General features: G+C 35.6%; 1 protein-coding gene across 1 annotated transcript in view; it reads left to right on the top strand.

The window, feature by feature from the left end:
• LOC129742288 (nephrin-like) overlaps nt 1-13991 on the top strand; it is a 587776-nt gene that overhangs the window by 163142 nt on the left and 410643 nt on the right. The window contains exon 4 of the mRNA XM_055734170.1: nt 4001-4094. Within this exon, the coding sequence (XP_055590145.1) occupies nt 4001-4094 (94 nt within the window). The remainder of the gene's footprint in view (nt 1-4000; nt 4095-13991) is intronic.

The raw sequence follows: 13991 nt of genomic DNA, 5'->3' as shown, positions 1-13991 counted from the left end.
CGACCATTACTCCAAGGTATTTCGGCTGCTGTTTCGAAGATGTCGTGTGCCCTCCAACAGTCATCTCCATGTGCGGCACAACTCTGTTATTGGTCACGAGCAGAACTTCGGTTTTATGGTGAGCTATCTGAAGCTTAACTCCCTCCATCCAGATGCCAATCCTTTATACGGACACCGTTGCAAGGTCTTCTACCTCCTCGATTGTTTCGCCGGTAATCATGAGCACGATATCGTCACCAAATCCGACTATCTGCACGCCTGCTGGTAGTTTCAGCGTTAACACCTCATTATACATGGCATTCCAAAGCACAGGTCCGAGTATGGAACCCTGTGGAACACCTGCTGTTAGGGCAGTAGATCGTAACCCAGTTTCGGTTTCGTACGTCAGGATTCGATTTTCGAAGAAGCTTCCTATTATCCTGCAGAGGGTATTGGGAACACGCATCCTGTGAAGCGCTTTGGCAATCGCTTCCCAGCTGGCATTGTTGAAGGCATTCTTCACGTCGATCGTCACAATGGCGCAGTGACGAACACCTGTTCGCTTCTTTTTATATGCGCGCTTCGCGTACTCTGTCACCATTCGGATGGCGTCCACCGTAGATCTCTCAAACGAACAGATCAGCTTAAACGATGGACTTAGCACTTCGAACAACTCTTCCGAGTCACGAATAGCGATGGCCAACAGAACCCGCAGCTCGAAGCACCACCAGTAAATTGCATTGATGGCGTCAACTCAGAAGCGCCCTCGCTGGCTGAAATAGAAGCGGCAATCAAAGACATAAAATCAAACAGAGCGCCTGGGATTGATTGCATCCCTGGTGAAATGCTGAAAGCCGACCCTGCCCTGTCAGCACAAATGTTGCACCGTCTTTTCGCTAACATCTGGGATACTGCAACATTCCCGGCCGACTGGATCCAGGGTATGTTCGTAAAGGTTTCGAAGAAAGAGTTCTGTCAGAGTGCGGTAACTGGCGAAGTATAATGTTGATCAGTACAATCCTCAAAGTACTCTGCAAAGTGACCCTTAACAGGATCCAGAAGAAAATCGACGCTACACTCCGACGGCAACAAGTTGGATTTCGATCCGGATGATCATGTGTGGACCAAATCACAACGCTAAGAATAATACTGGAACGAATGAACGAATTCCAGAACTCAATTCTGCTGGTGTTCGTTGATTTCGAAAAAGCAATCGACCGACTTAACCACGAAAACATCTGGGATGCTTCTAGACGACCAGGAGTCCCAGAGAAACTAGTCCATCTCATCGAAGCACAGTACGAGGCATTTTCGTGCAAAGTCTTACACGACGGTGTCTTGTCCGAACCAATCCCGGTAACAGCGTGAGTGAAACAAGGATGTATTTCATCAACTCTGCTTTTTCTCATAGTAATGGATGAGATCTTCACTGGATCGATTGACTGTAGACCAAACTGAGGATTGCCGTGGAATCCTTCGACAATGGAGCAGCTAAACGACCTTGGCAGACGATATTGTTATGCTCGCCCAAAGACAACAAGACATGCGGAGCCAACTCGACGACCTCACCGAAAGCTCCAAGGCAGCAGGTCTCAAAGTCAATGTCGGGAAGACCAAGTTTATGGAAATCAACACACTGAATCCTTCCAATTTCGTGGTAGCTGAGCAACAAGTTGTGGAAGTTGTGTGTACCGTGTTACAAAGTGGAGTGCTTCCAGTATCTTGGTAGCCAGATAACGTCTAATGGTGGTACCATGAAAGACGTCGAAACCCGGATCAGAAGGACCCAATTTGCGTTTGCGAGTGTCCGAAACATCTCTCTACGAACGAAAATCTGAATCTTCAACTCAAACGTCAAATCCATATTGCTGTACGGATGTTAAACTTGGTGCACATATGCGGTGACGACGCGAAAACTGCAAGTATTTGTGAATCGCCGCCTGCGGAACATCGTCCGCGCTTGGTGGCTTGGCAACTGGATCTAAAACGTAGAACTACATCGCCGGTGTCATTAAAAGGTGCTAGAAATCGAGAGTCGGTAACGATGAATTGGAAGAGATGCGAGGAGATGAGAACAAGATTTGCAGAGAGGGGCTTGAATGGAATCCAGAGGCACATCGAAGGAGAGGCAGACCCAGAAACTCATGGCAGCTCAGCCTAGCCGCCGAAATCCGAACTGTTGACCAAAATCTTGACTGGCACTAAGTGAAGACGCATGCTCCGGATTGTCAACAGTGGAGGTCTTTTACCACGGCCCTATGCATCGGAGAATCTACGCGGGACCATTAAGTGAATATGTAACTGTACTGTTTAATACAGTTGTTAAGTTGGATGCTATAACCAAATAAAATAATTCCCAAATAAGTGTGTTTTTCTCACTAAACATCATGCTGCCCGCTTGGAGTCTTATTATTATTATTATTATTAATAATATTAGAGACACTTTACCATGCTTGGAGTCTTATGAATAATGCATAACTTAAGGCCCACCGCTTTGCCATCTTAAAATTTAACAACATATTATTCCGGGCAATTTCATATAAAAACCTGACAAAACCGGGCATTTTATTTCAAAATTAACGAGCCAATATCCGGGCAAAAGTTTTTTTTTCATGAAAACTCATCGACGGATTTTAAATCTTATTTTAGGCTTCCGAAAATCCTTTCAGGATGATTTTTATAAAGATAGCTCAAAAACTTTCGTTTTGAAGGCATAAATTAAATAAATTTTCAGCACAATTTTTTTTGTTCGATTTGCCAAATAGAGTGAATATATCCGGACATTTTCCGGTCTAGGCCAGACTGTTCCCAAATTTTACATCAAATATCTCGGGAAACCCAGATAAAACCGGACAATCTGGCCTTCTTATAAATGTATTGTGTCTAAATGTACTCCACTCACTCTCATCAGTTTTACTTGCCTGCACTAAAGCGTTGCAGTGAATGTTTAAACGGTGGTTTTCGTGTAAATCTCAGCCCGGTCAACAATCTGTTCGCATATTAAACGCTTAAGTTGCATAAATTAAGGCGTTCTGCTTTTCAACCACACAGATACTTGATTGAATTACACTATCTGTACAACACCTTTATTCATGCTAATTATAGAAAGGCGCTTTTTTCAGTTGCACTGCACAGCAGTGCACTTAAAGATAATGAGTATTTCGCTTTTGTATATTAATTTTTCTTCAAACCACATGGCATATTTTTAACAGCAAAATAATTCCAATCGACTGAAATGATCAACCCGGAAAATTTTTATAAACATATTTGAAATTTGAAGATAATACCTCCCATCAACTGAGTACTCTTTTTATCTGGCAACGGTTTACAACAACTCGATTCCAATTACACTTTTCCGAGAAGATCATTCCATTAGCGCAAACAAAATTGTCCTCGAATCCTAAACATACACGAATTTGTTTAGCAAAGGTTGTCGTCATTCCTTTTGAGTTTTTTTATGTGGTTGGCTCAACTGATATCCAAGTTTAATCGCTTTCATATCATAAAATGTAGAAACTGTCGATATAACAAAGTTTGAACTTAAAGTAACTTTTCGGAAAAACAGACATGAAAACCAAAAAAAAAATCAACAGGGAAATTTAATAGAAAACCATGTTTCATTATAGACTGAATCACAATCCATGATAATAAAATAATCTGTTGACAATGCCAGCATCTACAGATACTTTTTGTTCATTTCCTTCTGGCTCTAGGCACATTTTTTGTACCTCGTCATAAATTTATAGCCTTTTTCATCAGCCCAGACCATACACATCGTATTGGCTCCATCGTTCATACCTGAGGCAGTTTTCACCGTTAACGAAATTTTCCAGCATTTGTTCTATATTCGTCCGAAGTCCGGAGTATTCAATCTTTTTCAATTGGTTTTTTTTCTCCTCCTTTTTTTCTCTCTCTTCATCTCTTTCCGGATCCGTTTCTGTCTTTTTTTCAACGTCATGGCTGCGCAACAACTGAACGGCTGGCTCGGCTCTGCTCTTGGCTTGGGCAAACATTTGCTTAGGATGTTCGGCGACATGACGAGGGTGTCTACCGGTGTCGAGTTGACTTTCGGACCAGTCAAACGCAGAGCTTTCGATACAATCTCAGCATCATCAGTAAGTATACCTTCCTAGCGACCGAATTCTGTTGAACGTTTACTTTCTTTCCTATAGACTTGACTGGGTGGACACAATTTGAAGAATGGATATGTCCAAGCTATGATGGACCTCCTCAAATGTTTTCGGGCAATTTTTTTTTCCACTTTCAAACACTAGAGATGGTTGATGACGATACATGCTTGAGTTTCAAACATTTACGCAATACGAAATATATTCTATGATTAATAAACCTCTTCAATGAAATCCTATCTCTATTAAATTTTATTGTTCTATCAATTTCAGGTAAGAAATAAAAACGGTTCTTGAATTGTCAGCTACTAAATCAACACGCTCTACATTAAACTTACGCCTACAACGCATCATACCCAAAAAAAAACCATCTTAAAACGAGCAGAATAAACAGTTTGTTCTGCTGGTTCCAAGGAAAAACCTTTTTTCAATTTGATTGTTATGGTAGCTTTTTTCTGTGAATACAAAGATGATAAAATCACTTTCAATGAATGAATATTTTATCACTATTGATGTTACAAATTGAAAATATTTTCTTTAATAATTTTTAAGTACATGTGATGTAGAATTTTGAACTTACCTTTGAACTATAAATTAGGAACCACATATTAAAATTGAATCATTTATGAACTTTGGAAGTGATTTTCCTAACACATTCTTACTTGGATAAATTAACCTGTTAATGACCGAAAGTATGTAGGTACTTTGTATATATTCTTGAAAACACGTGTTTTAATGAGTTAAATGTGATTTTTTTTCTCCAAACACTGTAAATTATACTTACTGACTTTCACGTCGGTCCAATTTTGGTCATTGAACTTATTCATAGACGCTATCCACGGATTAAAAAAATATTAAAAAAAGAATACTATGTAGTTTTTTCAATCCCAACCTTTAAGTGGGAAGTGAGGCATGTGAAGTGAAATCATATTCTAGCGAGTTGAAAAGAGATTTACAAGGCGTTTATTTGGAAAAAAATGAACAATAATATTTCATCAACATTGTTTGTAGAGATGTACCGAAAATTCGGCTCACCGAACAAATGATCTAGGTTTAGTGCTTGTACTTTGGACCTAGAGCCTACTTTAATCCTAAATTGACGAAAATAGTTTATCATTCATTTATATACCATAGGATAAAAATACTCCTATGCACACAATGAACTCTTATTCTTCCTGAATCCTTCCATACTATTTTTGCTAGAAAGAGTCCTTCTGGTATAACTTTCAAGGTTTTTTAAAATGTTCCTTCTTATCAATGATAAATCAGACAGTTTCATTACTGGGGCGTGCTTTGAGAAATTAGAGTAAATAAGGGAAAATCTCGTTTTTTTACTATCCACGAGAAATTTTAAAGAAAAATTACTCTCACTGTGAAGATTATGAACCATACTTCCTTTTTTTTCCTAAAATTAAAGAAAATCAATGGAAAGCCCGGAAAATTTGTGCAGGGTCCAAACTTAGGATACTTTCGACTTTGATGTTCCATTTTAAGACCTGACATCACAAAAACTTTGAGTGAATTCCAACAAGTTAATAAGGGTGCAAATTTTTTTTGGGGCATAATTCAGAAGCAATATTGAACATTTTTTACATAAATTAAGCTTACTTGTAGTTAGGTTGTACGTTAAAAATGAAGCTTTTGTTATGCCGATAGAGCAGACTGGGAGTGAAAGTGTTTGAGATATTCATAACCGAAATTCAAGTGTTTTTTATCGTTTATAATCTGTAATATTTTTTTATGAAAATATTTGATTGAAGATTACATTCTTAATGAATTCGTTTATTTATTTTCAAAAATCATACTTTTTATAGGAATTTTAGTTCTTGATCCAATGACAGGTACCAGTTCAGTAATAAAATAGGAACAGTAGGTTCAAAGTTGGAAATTTGGATCATCCATATCTATTCAAATTTTTCAATAACGGTAAAACCCATGTTGAAAATTCTCATTGAAACTCGCAGATAACATAATGAACTAAGAATAAATTTTCTTAAAGATATAAACCTCCCGTTCATTTATGAGAAAAACGTGATTATTTAAAAACCACCGCTTAATGGGTCCAAAGTAGGGCAACTTACTCTAGGTATTCGGCCGAATATTATTTTTTTAAATTTATACAAAAACAATTTTGTCAAATTTTTCAACTGATGAATTTATAAAATATCCAAAAGTAATGTTGAAAAAGCTTCAAAATCATCAAAAGTTATGGTTTCTGTAAAGCATTTTAGATGTGTCCGTGTATTTTTCACTGTATATAGCTTTATGCCATGATTATCGTTTATTCCAAATTTTCCTGCTCATACACCAAATAAAGAAAGAATTCGAGAAAAGATGAGTCTGACCGGGATGGCCACATATTTTTTAAACTTTCCGGATTTTACGGATTTTTTTCGGATTTTAATGTTTTGTTCCAGATTTCACTGGAACCCAATCTCTTTTGTGATAAACGTCCTAGAAGCGACAAGTCATCTGATGTCCTTTCAGCTAATGATGACATTTTGAAAATCAAAGAGACCTCTACTTAAAAAAGATCTGATACAACTGGTTGGGAATAATCGACTTAAAAACGTTAGGGACATAAAGATGGCAGAAATAGAGGATTTCTTCTAGTAATAGAAGTATAAATAATAGAAGTATTTCTATTGAAAACTCAACATAATATTCGACCGGATAACAGTTTGGCCGAATATTTAGTTGGAAAGGTCATTATTCGGTATTCAGCCTTTCGCCGAATACCACTATTCGGTACATTTCTAATTGATGGTATAGGGCAGGGGTTTTCAGATCATTTGCTCGGCGGAGCACTTTTTGAACCAAAATTTTTGGCGGAGCACCTACATTTTTGAAAGAATGAAAAACCCAAGTTTTGAATAATTGATAGTATTTATCGTTTAAATAAGATGTGCCATGTCATCCTTAGTCAATGAAATCAGTAATGAATGGCTACTCTTTGAATAGTCTTGTTTTTATTAACAAAATATGTGTCATCAAAAATTAATTATTTCAATAGAACAAATACGCTTTCTTGGATTTTTCAAGCTGCAACAAGTTTAGTTAAATTTGTGTCAGTTGTAGCCTGACGTCTGGTTCCGCGATAAGTCGGGATCGGTATTTTGTCTTCGTTGCGAAATATGTGGAAAATCTAGACTCACATAGATAAATTGTGGAAAACGGCAGAAGAATAAGTTTTGCTTTATCGGAAAAATTTATTTTTCAGTTGACACCAATACTCCTCCTACGACTTTTTGAATACGAATCTTTCCTGAAGCTTTGAATCCGATGTCATATCTATCAAGAATTCATATTCATACGATGTTAATGATTCTGGTTTCTTTAACATAAAAATAGGCTGTTTCACTCATTTAAGTCTTCGATCTATTTATTATTTTATGATATTCTTCGGGGAATTTTGCTGAAAGCTGTTCAACAGATCCTGCGGCAAAACATTGTAGTTGTAAATGACTTTATTAGACACGTGGACCTGTTAGTTTAAGTTTACACCAAGAAATTCAAAAATAAATTTATCAACGAAAAGTGTTGTGATTGTCATAATTCTTGGAAGTTTTCGGATGATAGCTTCAAGGTTATTTCTGATTGAATGCTTCTTAAATCCGGAAAGCTGTCCAGGTTGCGTTTTTTGAGTGATTCTGCCCAAAATTCGATTTTTCTCTTGATAGTCATGATGATTTTGCCGTTTTAATCGAAGATTATTATTCCTTTACCTTGCATTGAAAGACTGAAGTCATTCTTAATTCAAACAGGCGAGACAACGTTTTTCTACGAGATAACCAGCGATCTTCGGTATGAAGAAGTAGCGTGGGAAGTTGGCTAACCATCTCTTCGCACTATACCTACCTTGAATAACCCTGCATTTTTCGGTCGAGCCTTAATAAAGTTGATTATTTTTATTTTCGTCCAAGACTTCCTTCAAAGATGATGATAGTTTCTTCATAGCGAGTGCATGTCGATAAAGGATGTAATGAATATTACCGCAACTTTTGGTCTTTTCTTTGATTTTGGCAACGGCTCCAGACTTGGCCAGTATTTCCAACTATAGCTTTCGCACCGTCCATACATACATCAATGCAATTTCCCCATGGAATATTTTTGTCCGTAACATAATCATCAATTATTTAGCTTGAAAATTTCAGCCCCCGACGTGGAAGTTGGCAACGGTTTGCAAAGGAACAAACCTTCTTCGAAACATTCAGAACTTTGATAGCGATCGAATAGCATAAGAATTGCTAGTCCTGCTACATCTGTGGATTCGTCAAGCGGCATGTCGAATTTTGAAGTTCTCAATCGCTTTCAACATCTTCAGCCATGTCACAAATTCGCCAAGAAACCATGTTATCAGACATGGGAATCGATTTTACCAATTCCACTGTTTTATTATCAACCATGATACGGACGACTTCTTGAATACAAGGTTTGATTAAGTTTTCAGCAATAGTATGCGCTTCTCCAGCCTTTCCAATCGGTAGCTCGCCAAAGTAATGAGTAAGGCATGGAAGCGTAAATATGAATAATTGAAGAGTATTTAAAAAGTTAGATTCGTTAAATTTAAGATTTAGTTTTGTACAATCTGCTATGACTTCCAATGTTTCAAAAGCTCGCCAACACGAAAACTAGTAAATTTAAAGTAAATTTCTCTCCGTGCAAGTGGACTCTTTAATGATTGTTTGATGATTGGTATTGTGATGTATGCGTGAAAGCTGATCAATGATATATTTCTCGGAATGGTCATTCTGTATTACAATCTTAGAGAAGATGGTCGCATTTTGTAAGTGGTTAGGCGTCGCATTTACCACAGCCAAGTACGGCGCAAGAACAGCCTTTTCATTAAGTGTTTTGCACACTCAGTCCTTCAACACAACGTTGTTCGATCAAAGCAGTGCATTTTGACAATCCACCTTTCTTTGCCATCATCCCTACAGGGATTCAGCCGCCAGAAAAAAACTTAGTAAACTAAATTTATTCGTTCGTACTATATGTCTTGTAAAATTTTTCTTCTCATGTTTCGATAAAAATTAAACGATAAAAAATATCAGAGTTTTTCAAAGGTGGTTCGCGGGCTTCGCGGAGCACCAAGTGCTCCGCGGAGCACGATCTGAAAACCCCTGGTATAGGGTAATGAAACTAATATAAAGTTTGTAAATGATTTCATTAAGCCAATCCGTCATATTTTGCATTCTTAATCAAATTTTTTAAATGAAATTAAGCTTTTTTTTTAAAGTTTTCTTCAGAAATGTTAGAAAATCTTTCAATGATATCTTCCAAAATCTTATCCGTTTAGATCATTGAAGAAAATAGAGTATCCAGGAAAAATTTAATGAAGTTTAATAAACAAATTCAGAAACAGTTTGAATATTTCATGTAGCTTTGTAGTGTTTATTAGTTATCAATGACTGATTCCACACAAATCTGATTATTTTGTAAAATTAATATCTCCATAAGATTAGTTCACTTTTCGGCTTTTTTCGCAGATCAATTGAACTAATCTCTGTTCTGCGCAATGGGTTTTTGTGAAAAAAGTCATTTTTTTTTTGGAAATTTTTTTATGAGAGTTCTAGCAAGTCCCTGTTAATATAAAACGATAATTTTAAGATGCAAGGTGGTTGATATTATTAGCATATTTATGGATTTTGTTTTAGATAATCGTTTAAAATAAACCGAAAAAATTTTAAAAATCATAAAGTAGGGGAGAGTGGGGTATCGTGGGCCATGGGGAAACGTGGGCCACTTTTAATATCTCAGATGTGTGTTGAGATAAAAATCTCAAACCAACTGTCATCGTCGTCGCTTTGCGTGAGTATATATTCCTATATGTTGTTGACTGAAAAACGCATCATATGCTTCTTTTATTTATCAAGCTAAAAAAGTTAGAAAAATTAACTTACATAATTAAAAAAACACCCGCTAATTTCATCGATGGGACATCTAAAGTGCATAACAAAAAAAAGACAATACGAACCAATCCGAGCAATGTGCTCAACTTTTAACGAATATTATGAATGCTTTGATTATAATCTATCATGTTCCGTTATTCGTTCCCAAATTCTACATGAAATTTAAATATCGCTTTACCTGTTTTTGATTTGTATAATATTAGTAACATAGTTTTTAAGTTTTCATGTAGACCTCGTTGTCAGATGAATAAACAATAATAATAATAATAATAACAAAAATATGCTCATAGGCTTATAGTCTTAGTTTTGTCATGATCTTTCACATGGAAAAGGAATTTTTGATGAAACATCAATAAGCCACACAAACGCAACCAATTTGTAAATCATAGCTTGTGGGGAATCGTGGGCCACACATCTTGAACCACCTATATTTTTATGTTTTTACACATATTCAGAACTTTTAATACGTTTTCCCTATCTGTAAAGTTTTCTTATGCCAAATGAAGAGTTATGAAAAATATTTTGTCGATCTTATATAAGAAATTTCCCAAAACGTTCGCGAGCCAGGTTTTGGAATCCATGCGATCATACACAGCTCTCTTTTTTATATCATCATCTGAAATTGCTTTAATATAACGAAATGAATTAGGAAATCACAGTTTTGGGTCAACTCATAAACTTTGCATGTTATTTAGTCAATTTGGATTTGGTGACCCACGATTCCCCACCGTTTTTTAAAATTCAAAAATTATTGCTTTTTTTCAAACAGTCAGAACTTGGGGAAAACAACTTATAAACAAATTTAAAAAAATACTTTATGATACCTTGAAAATGTAGAAAACCATACCATTTTTTATTTTTATTTCATCTTTTATAACAAAGAAGTTATGGAACAACGAAAAAAAGTGGCCCATGATTCCCCACTCTCCCATACCAAATTTTACTCACAAGTTGAAAGTTAAAAAATCTACAGTAAATAAGAAAAAAAAATTTCCACGAAAACTTTTTTTGCTAAGCTAGCCCTTTTTATTACCTTTCTTTTGATGTAATAAATATTCAAATTGAATTTATAGCAGTCAAGTTATTTACAGATGTTTGCAATGAAATGGAATTGATACAATATTTTTCATTCAAGTTTTCTCCACACCAACTTGTGCACAAGTAGAAATATTTTATTCAATCAAGTACCCCATGACTGGGCCAGGAGTTAAAAGAAGCGCGCGCTTTGATCAAGTTGTATGCAAGTCCTCTTGATGCCACGTTTTTCAGATTGCACGAAGCTTGAATAGGAACACTGTTATGATTTGAAAACTGATGCATGAATATTTGAATAACTTTGCTCCTGTGGTAAAAATAATTGAATAAAAATAGATTATGCGAAATAAGAATAGAACCACTATGTGTTTTGTTTGTTAAAATATGAATAATAGTAAATCACTAAAATTTCCTTCTAAAATTTGTTTAGCATAAGTTTACTTTTTTTGGAAGTAGAAATTGGCGTTGAGGACCGAAAAATGATAAAAAGGGTGCAAAATAAGAAGAGTACCACTTGTGTTTTTAAACAAAAACCAGATTATTTCTAAAAAATTACTGTGTAAAAGTGAATGCTTCTATGAATTATTTGAATAGAGAACTGAATTTTAAGAAGTTTTCTAGAATTCCAGAGCATTTCAACGGTTTTAAAAAAGGGGTTTGAGAAATGCTCCCCTAGCGTTAAGGAATTAATTAAACCATATTGATGAGCATTTTCGAATACCCGGAATTAACTAAGATATGCTGGGTGATTTTAGTCAAGATATAAGTACTCGGTACCGTGTGAACGCCTAGGAAATTCTAAGATAATTAAATAAAAAAATTTGAGTTGCATCTAGGTTAGGGTAACCATATCCCGTGACACCAAAAAGAGTACATTGAGATAATTTACTCAAAAAGTCAGGGAAAACGTCCATATATTATCGAGCTTCGCGCCCGGATGGTAGGCAAAATGATGTACAGTAGAACCCCTCTTACCCGAGGTAGTCGGGGGAGGGACCACCTCGGATAAGTGAAACCACATTGACAAACCCTTTTGCTCTGGTCTGGCATATCATCCAGGCGCAAAGCTCGGTTCTTACATGGATTTATTTTTCTATTTAATCGACAATCGCGGCAAGTTAAGATTAAAAACTTAACAATGTATCGCGATGATAAAACACATTTTTACACGGATTTTGGATGAAAATTGTGGCTCGGATGAGCGGAGTTCTACTGTACATATTTCGTGCTCTCTGAGATGCCACCGAGATATTCCATTTTAATCAACTACTGTTAATGTCTTGGAGGTTATGTGACTTAAATGAAAATTATAAACTTTCTTTTAAAATATTTTTGTACTTTACCTAGATTTTGTGCATATTGATTACTGTTTGCATACTCAAATGCGCTTATCGCGCTCATTGTTTATAACGGCTAAAAATGCATGTTTATTAAAAAAAAAGTTAGATAAAGTAGTTTGTTTCAAGCTGTATCCCTTTCATTGTTTTTGTATAAGATGTGGAACAATTTCATAAAATGGAAGGAATTCTTTGGTTTTTCTTATCAAATGTCTTTCAACAAAAAAAAGAGTACATTTGGTAAAATTTCACAAAAAGAAGAGTACGCTCATTTTTCGATCGAAAAAGAGTACATGTACTCTTAAAAGAGTACGTATGGTAACCCTAATCTAGGTCACTAAAAGTGAATTTCTTGGACCGATAATCAGAATAATGTCGTAGGGTAAATGCGCCTAATTTCGCTATATTATGTCAGAGGTTTTTAGCCTTAATATTAGCAGGCCGAATCTTTAATTCTTAGATTTACAATTTTTTGGTAACTAAGTTCCAAATTCTTTTCTGAACTCTGTTTTGGTTTGAAATAATCATTCAAAGCTTAAATTTACGAGAAATATCATGTTTTATAAAGTGTGTCGATGTTCCTAATTTGGCAATAATTGTTCCTAATGTTACCATATGAAAAAACCCGATTTAATACACTTGACAGTGGATTGTAGCCTTTCTTACAGATTGTTAATTATGTTTGGATGCATATGTAAGACACAATATACAAAATTCCTAATAAAAACCGGAAATCATATTAAAAAATACTATTTAAAAAAAAGGATGCCCACCCATGTGTTTCAAATGATTCAACGTTTATTCTGAGAAACCTCTGGAGTGCAGGATACGGGGATTTGCAAAAAATAGTTGGGTTGCAGCATATTTGCATCTCACTTACTTTCAATCATGATACATAGGGGCCGTTCAGATACCACGTGGACAGAAAAATGAGATTTTTGACCCCCTCCCCCCCGTCCGTGGACAAGCGTGGACATTTGGCTTACCCTTACCCCCCTCTCCGGATGTCCACGTGGACAGATTTGAAACAGTTTTTTAAAATACCTATAATTTGACAGTTAGAAAACACCACTTTTTGCCTTTTTGTTATTGACATGACTGATTTTGAAAAAAACTGAATAATAATTTCCTGATATAAAATCATTTTAAAAATTTTAAATTTTTAATTTATCATATTTATTACTTGTAGCTTCTAATTGTTCAAACTTAAACTGGAAAGCTTTGCAATTTTAAAATTTTGATTTAAACATCTTAATATTTATCACCTTTAGAAAATATTTTGAAAGTAAGTATGTCCTCGTGGACATGACCCAAACCCCTACCCCCCTCTCCATGGACAAGCGTGGACATTTCCATACTTCCTCCCCCCCCTAAGTTGTCCACGTGGTATGTGGACGGCCCCATATATCTATAAGTCATATTTGTGTCAGTTTTGTTGACATATTTTCAAGTTGGTCAATTTTGTAAATTAAGTTTGAATAGTTTTTGTCATTTTTGTCATTGTTATCCAATTTGTCAGATTTGTGAATATTGTCAATTAATGTAATTTTTGTTAATTTTGTTTGTATGTATGTATGTATGTATTTTTTTTATTAGTTGAT

This window comes from Uranotaenia lowii, chromosome 2 (genome assembly GCF_029784155.1).
Source record: "Uranotaenia lowii strain MFRU-FL chromosome 2, ASM2978415v1, whole genome shotgun sequence".
Taxonomy (NCBI): Eukaryota; Metazoa; Arthropoda; class Insecta; order Diptera; family Culicidae; genus Uranotaenia; species Uranotaenia lowii.
The sequence above is the reverse complement of the archived record's forward strand: the minus strand, read 5'-3'. Positions and strand labels throughout refer to the sequence as shown.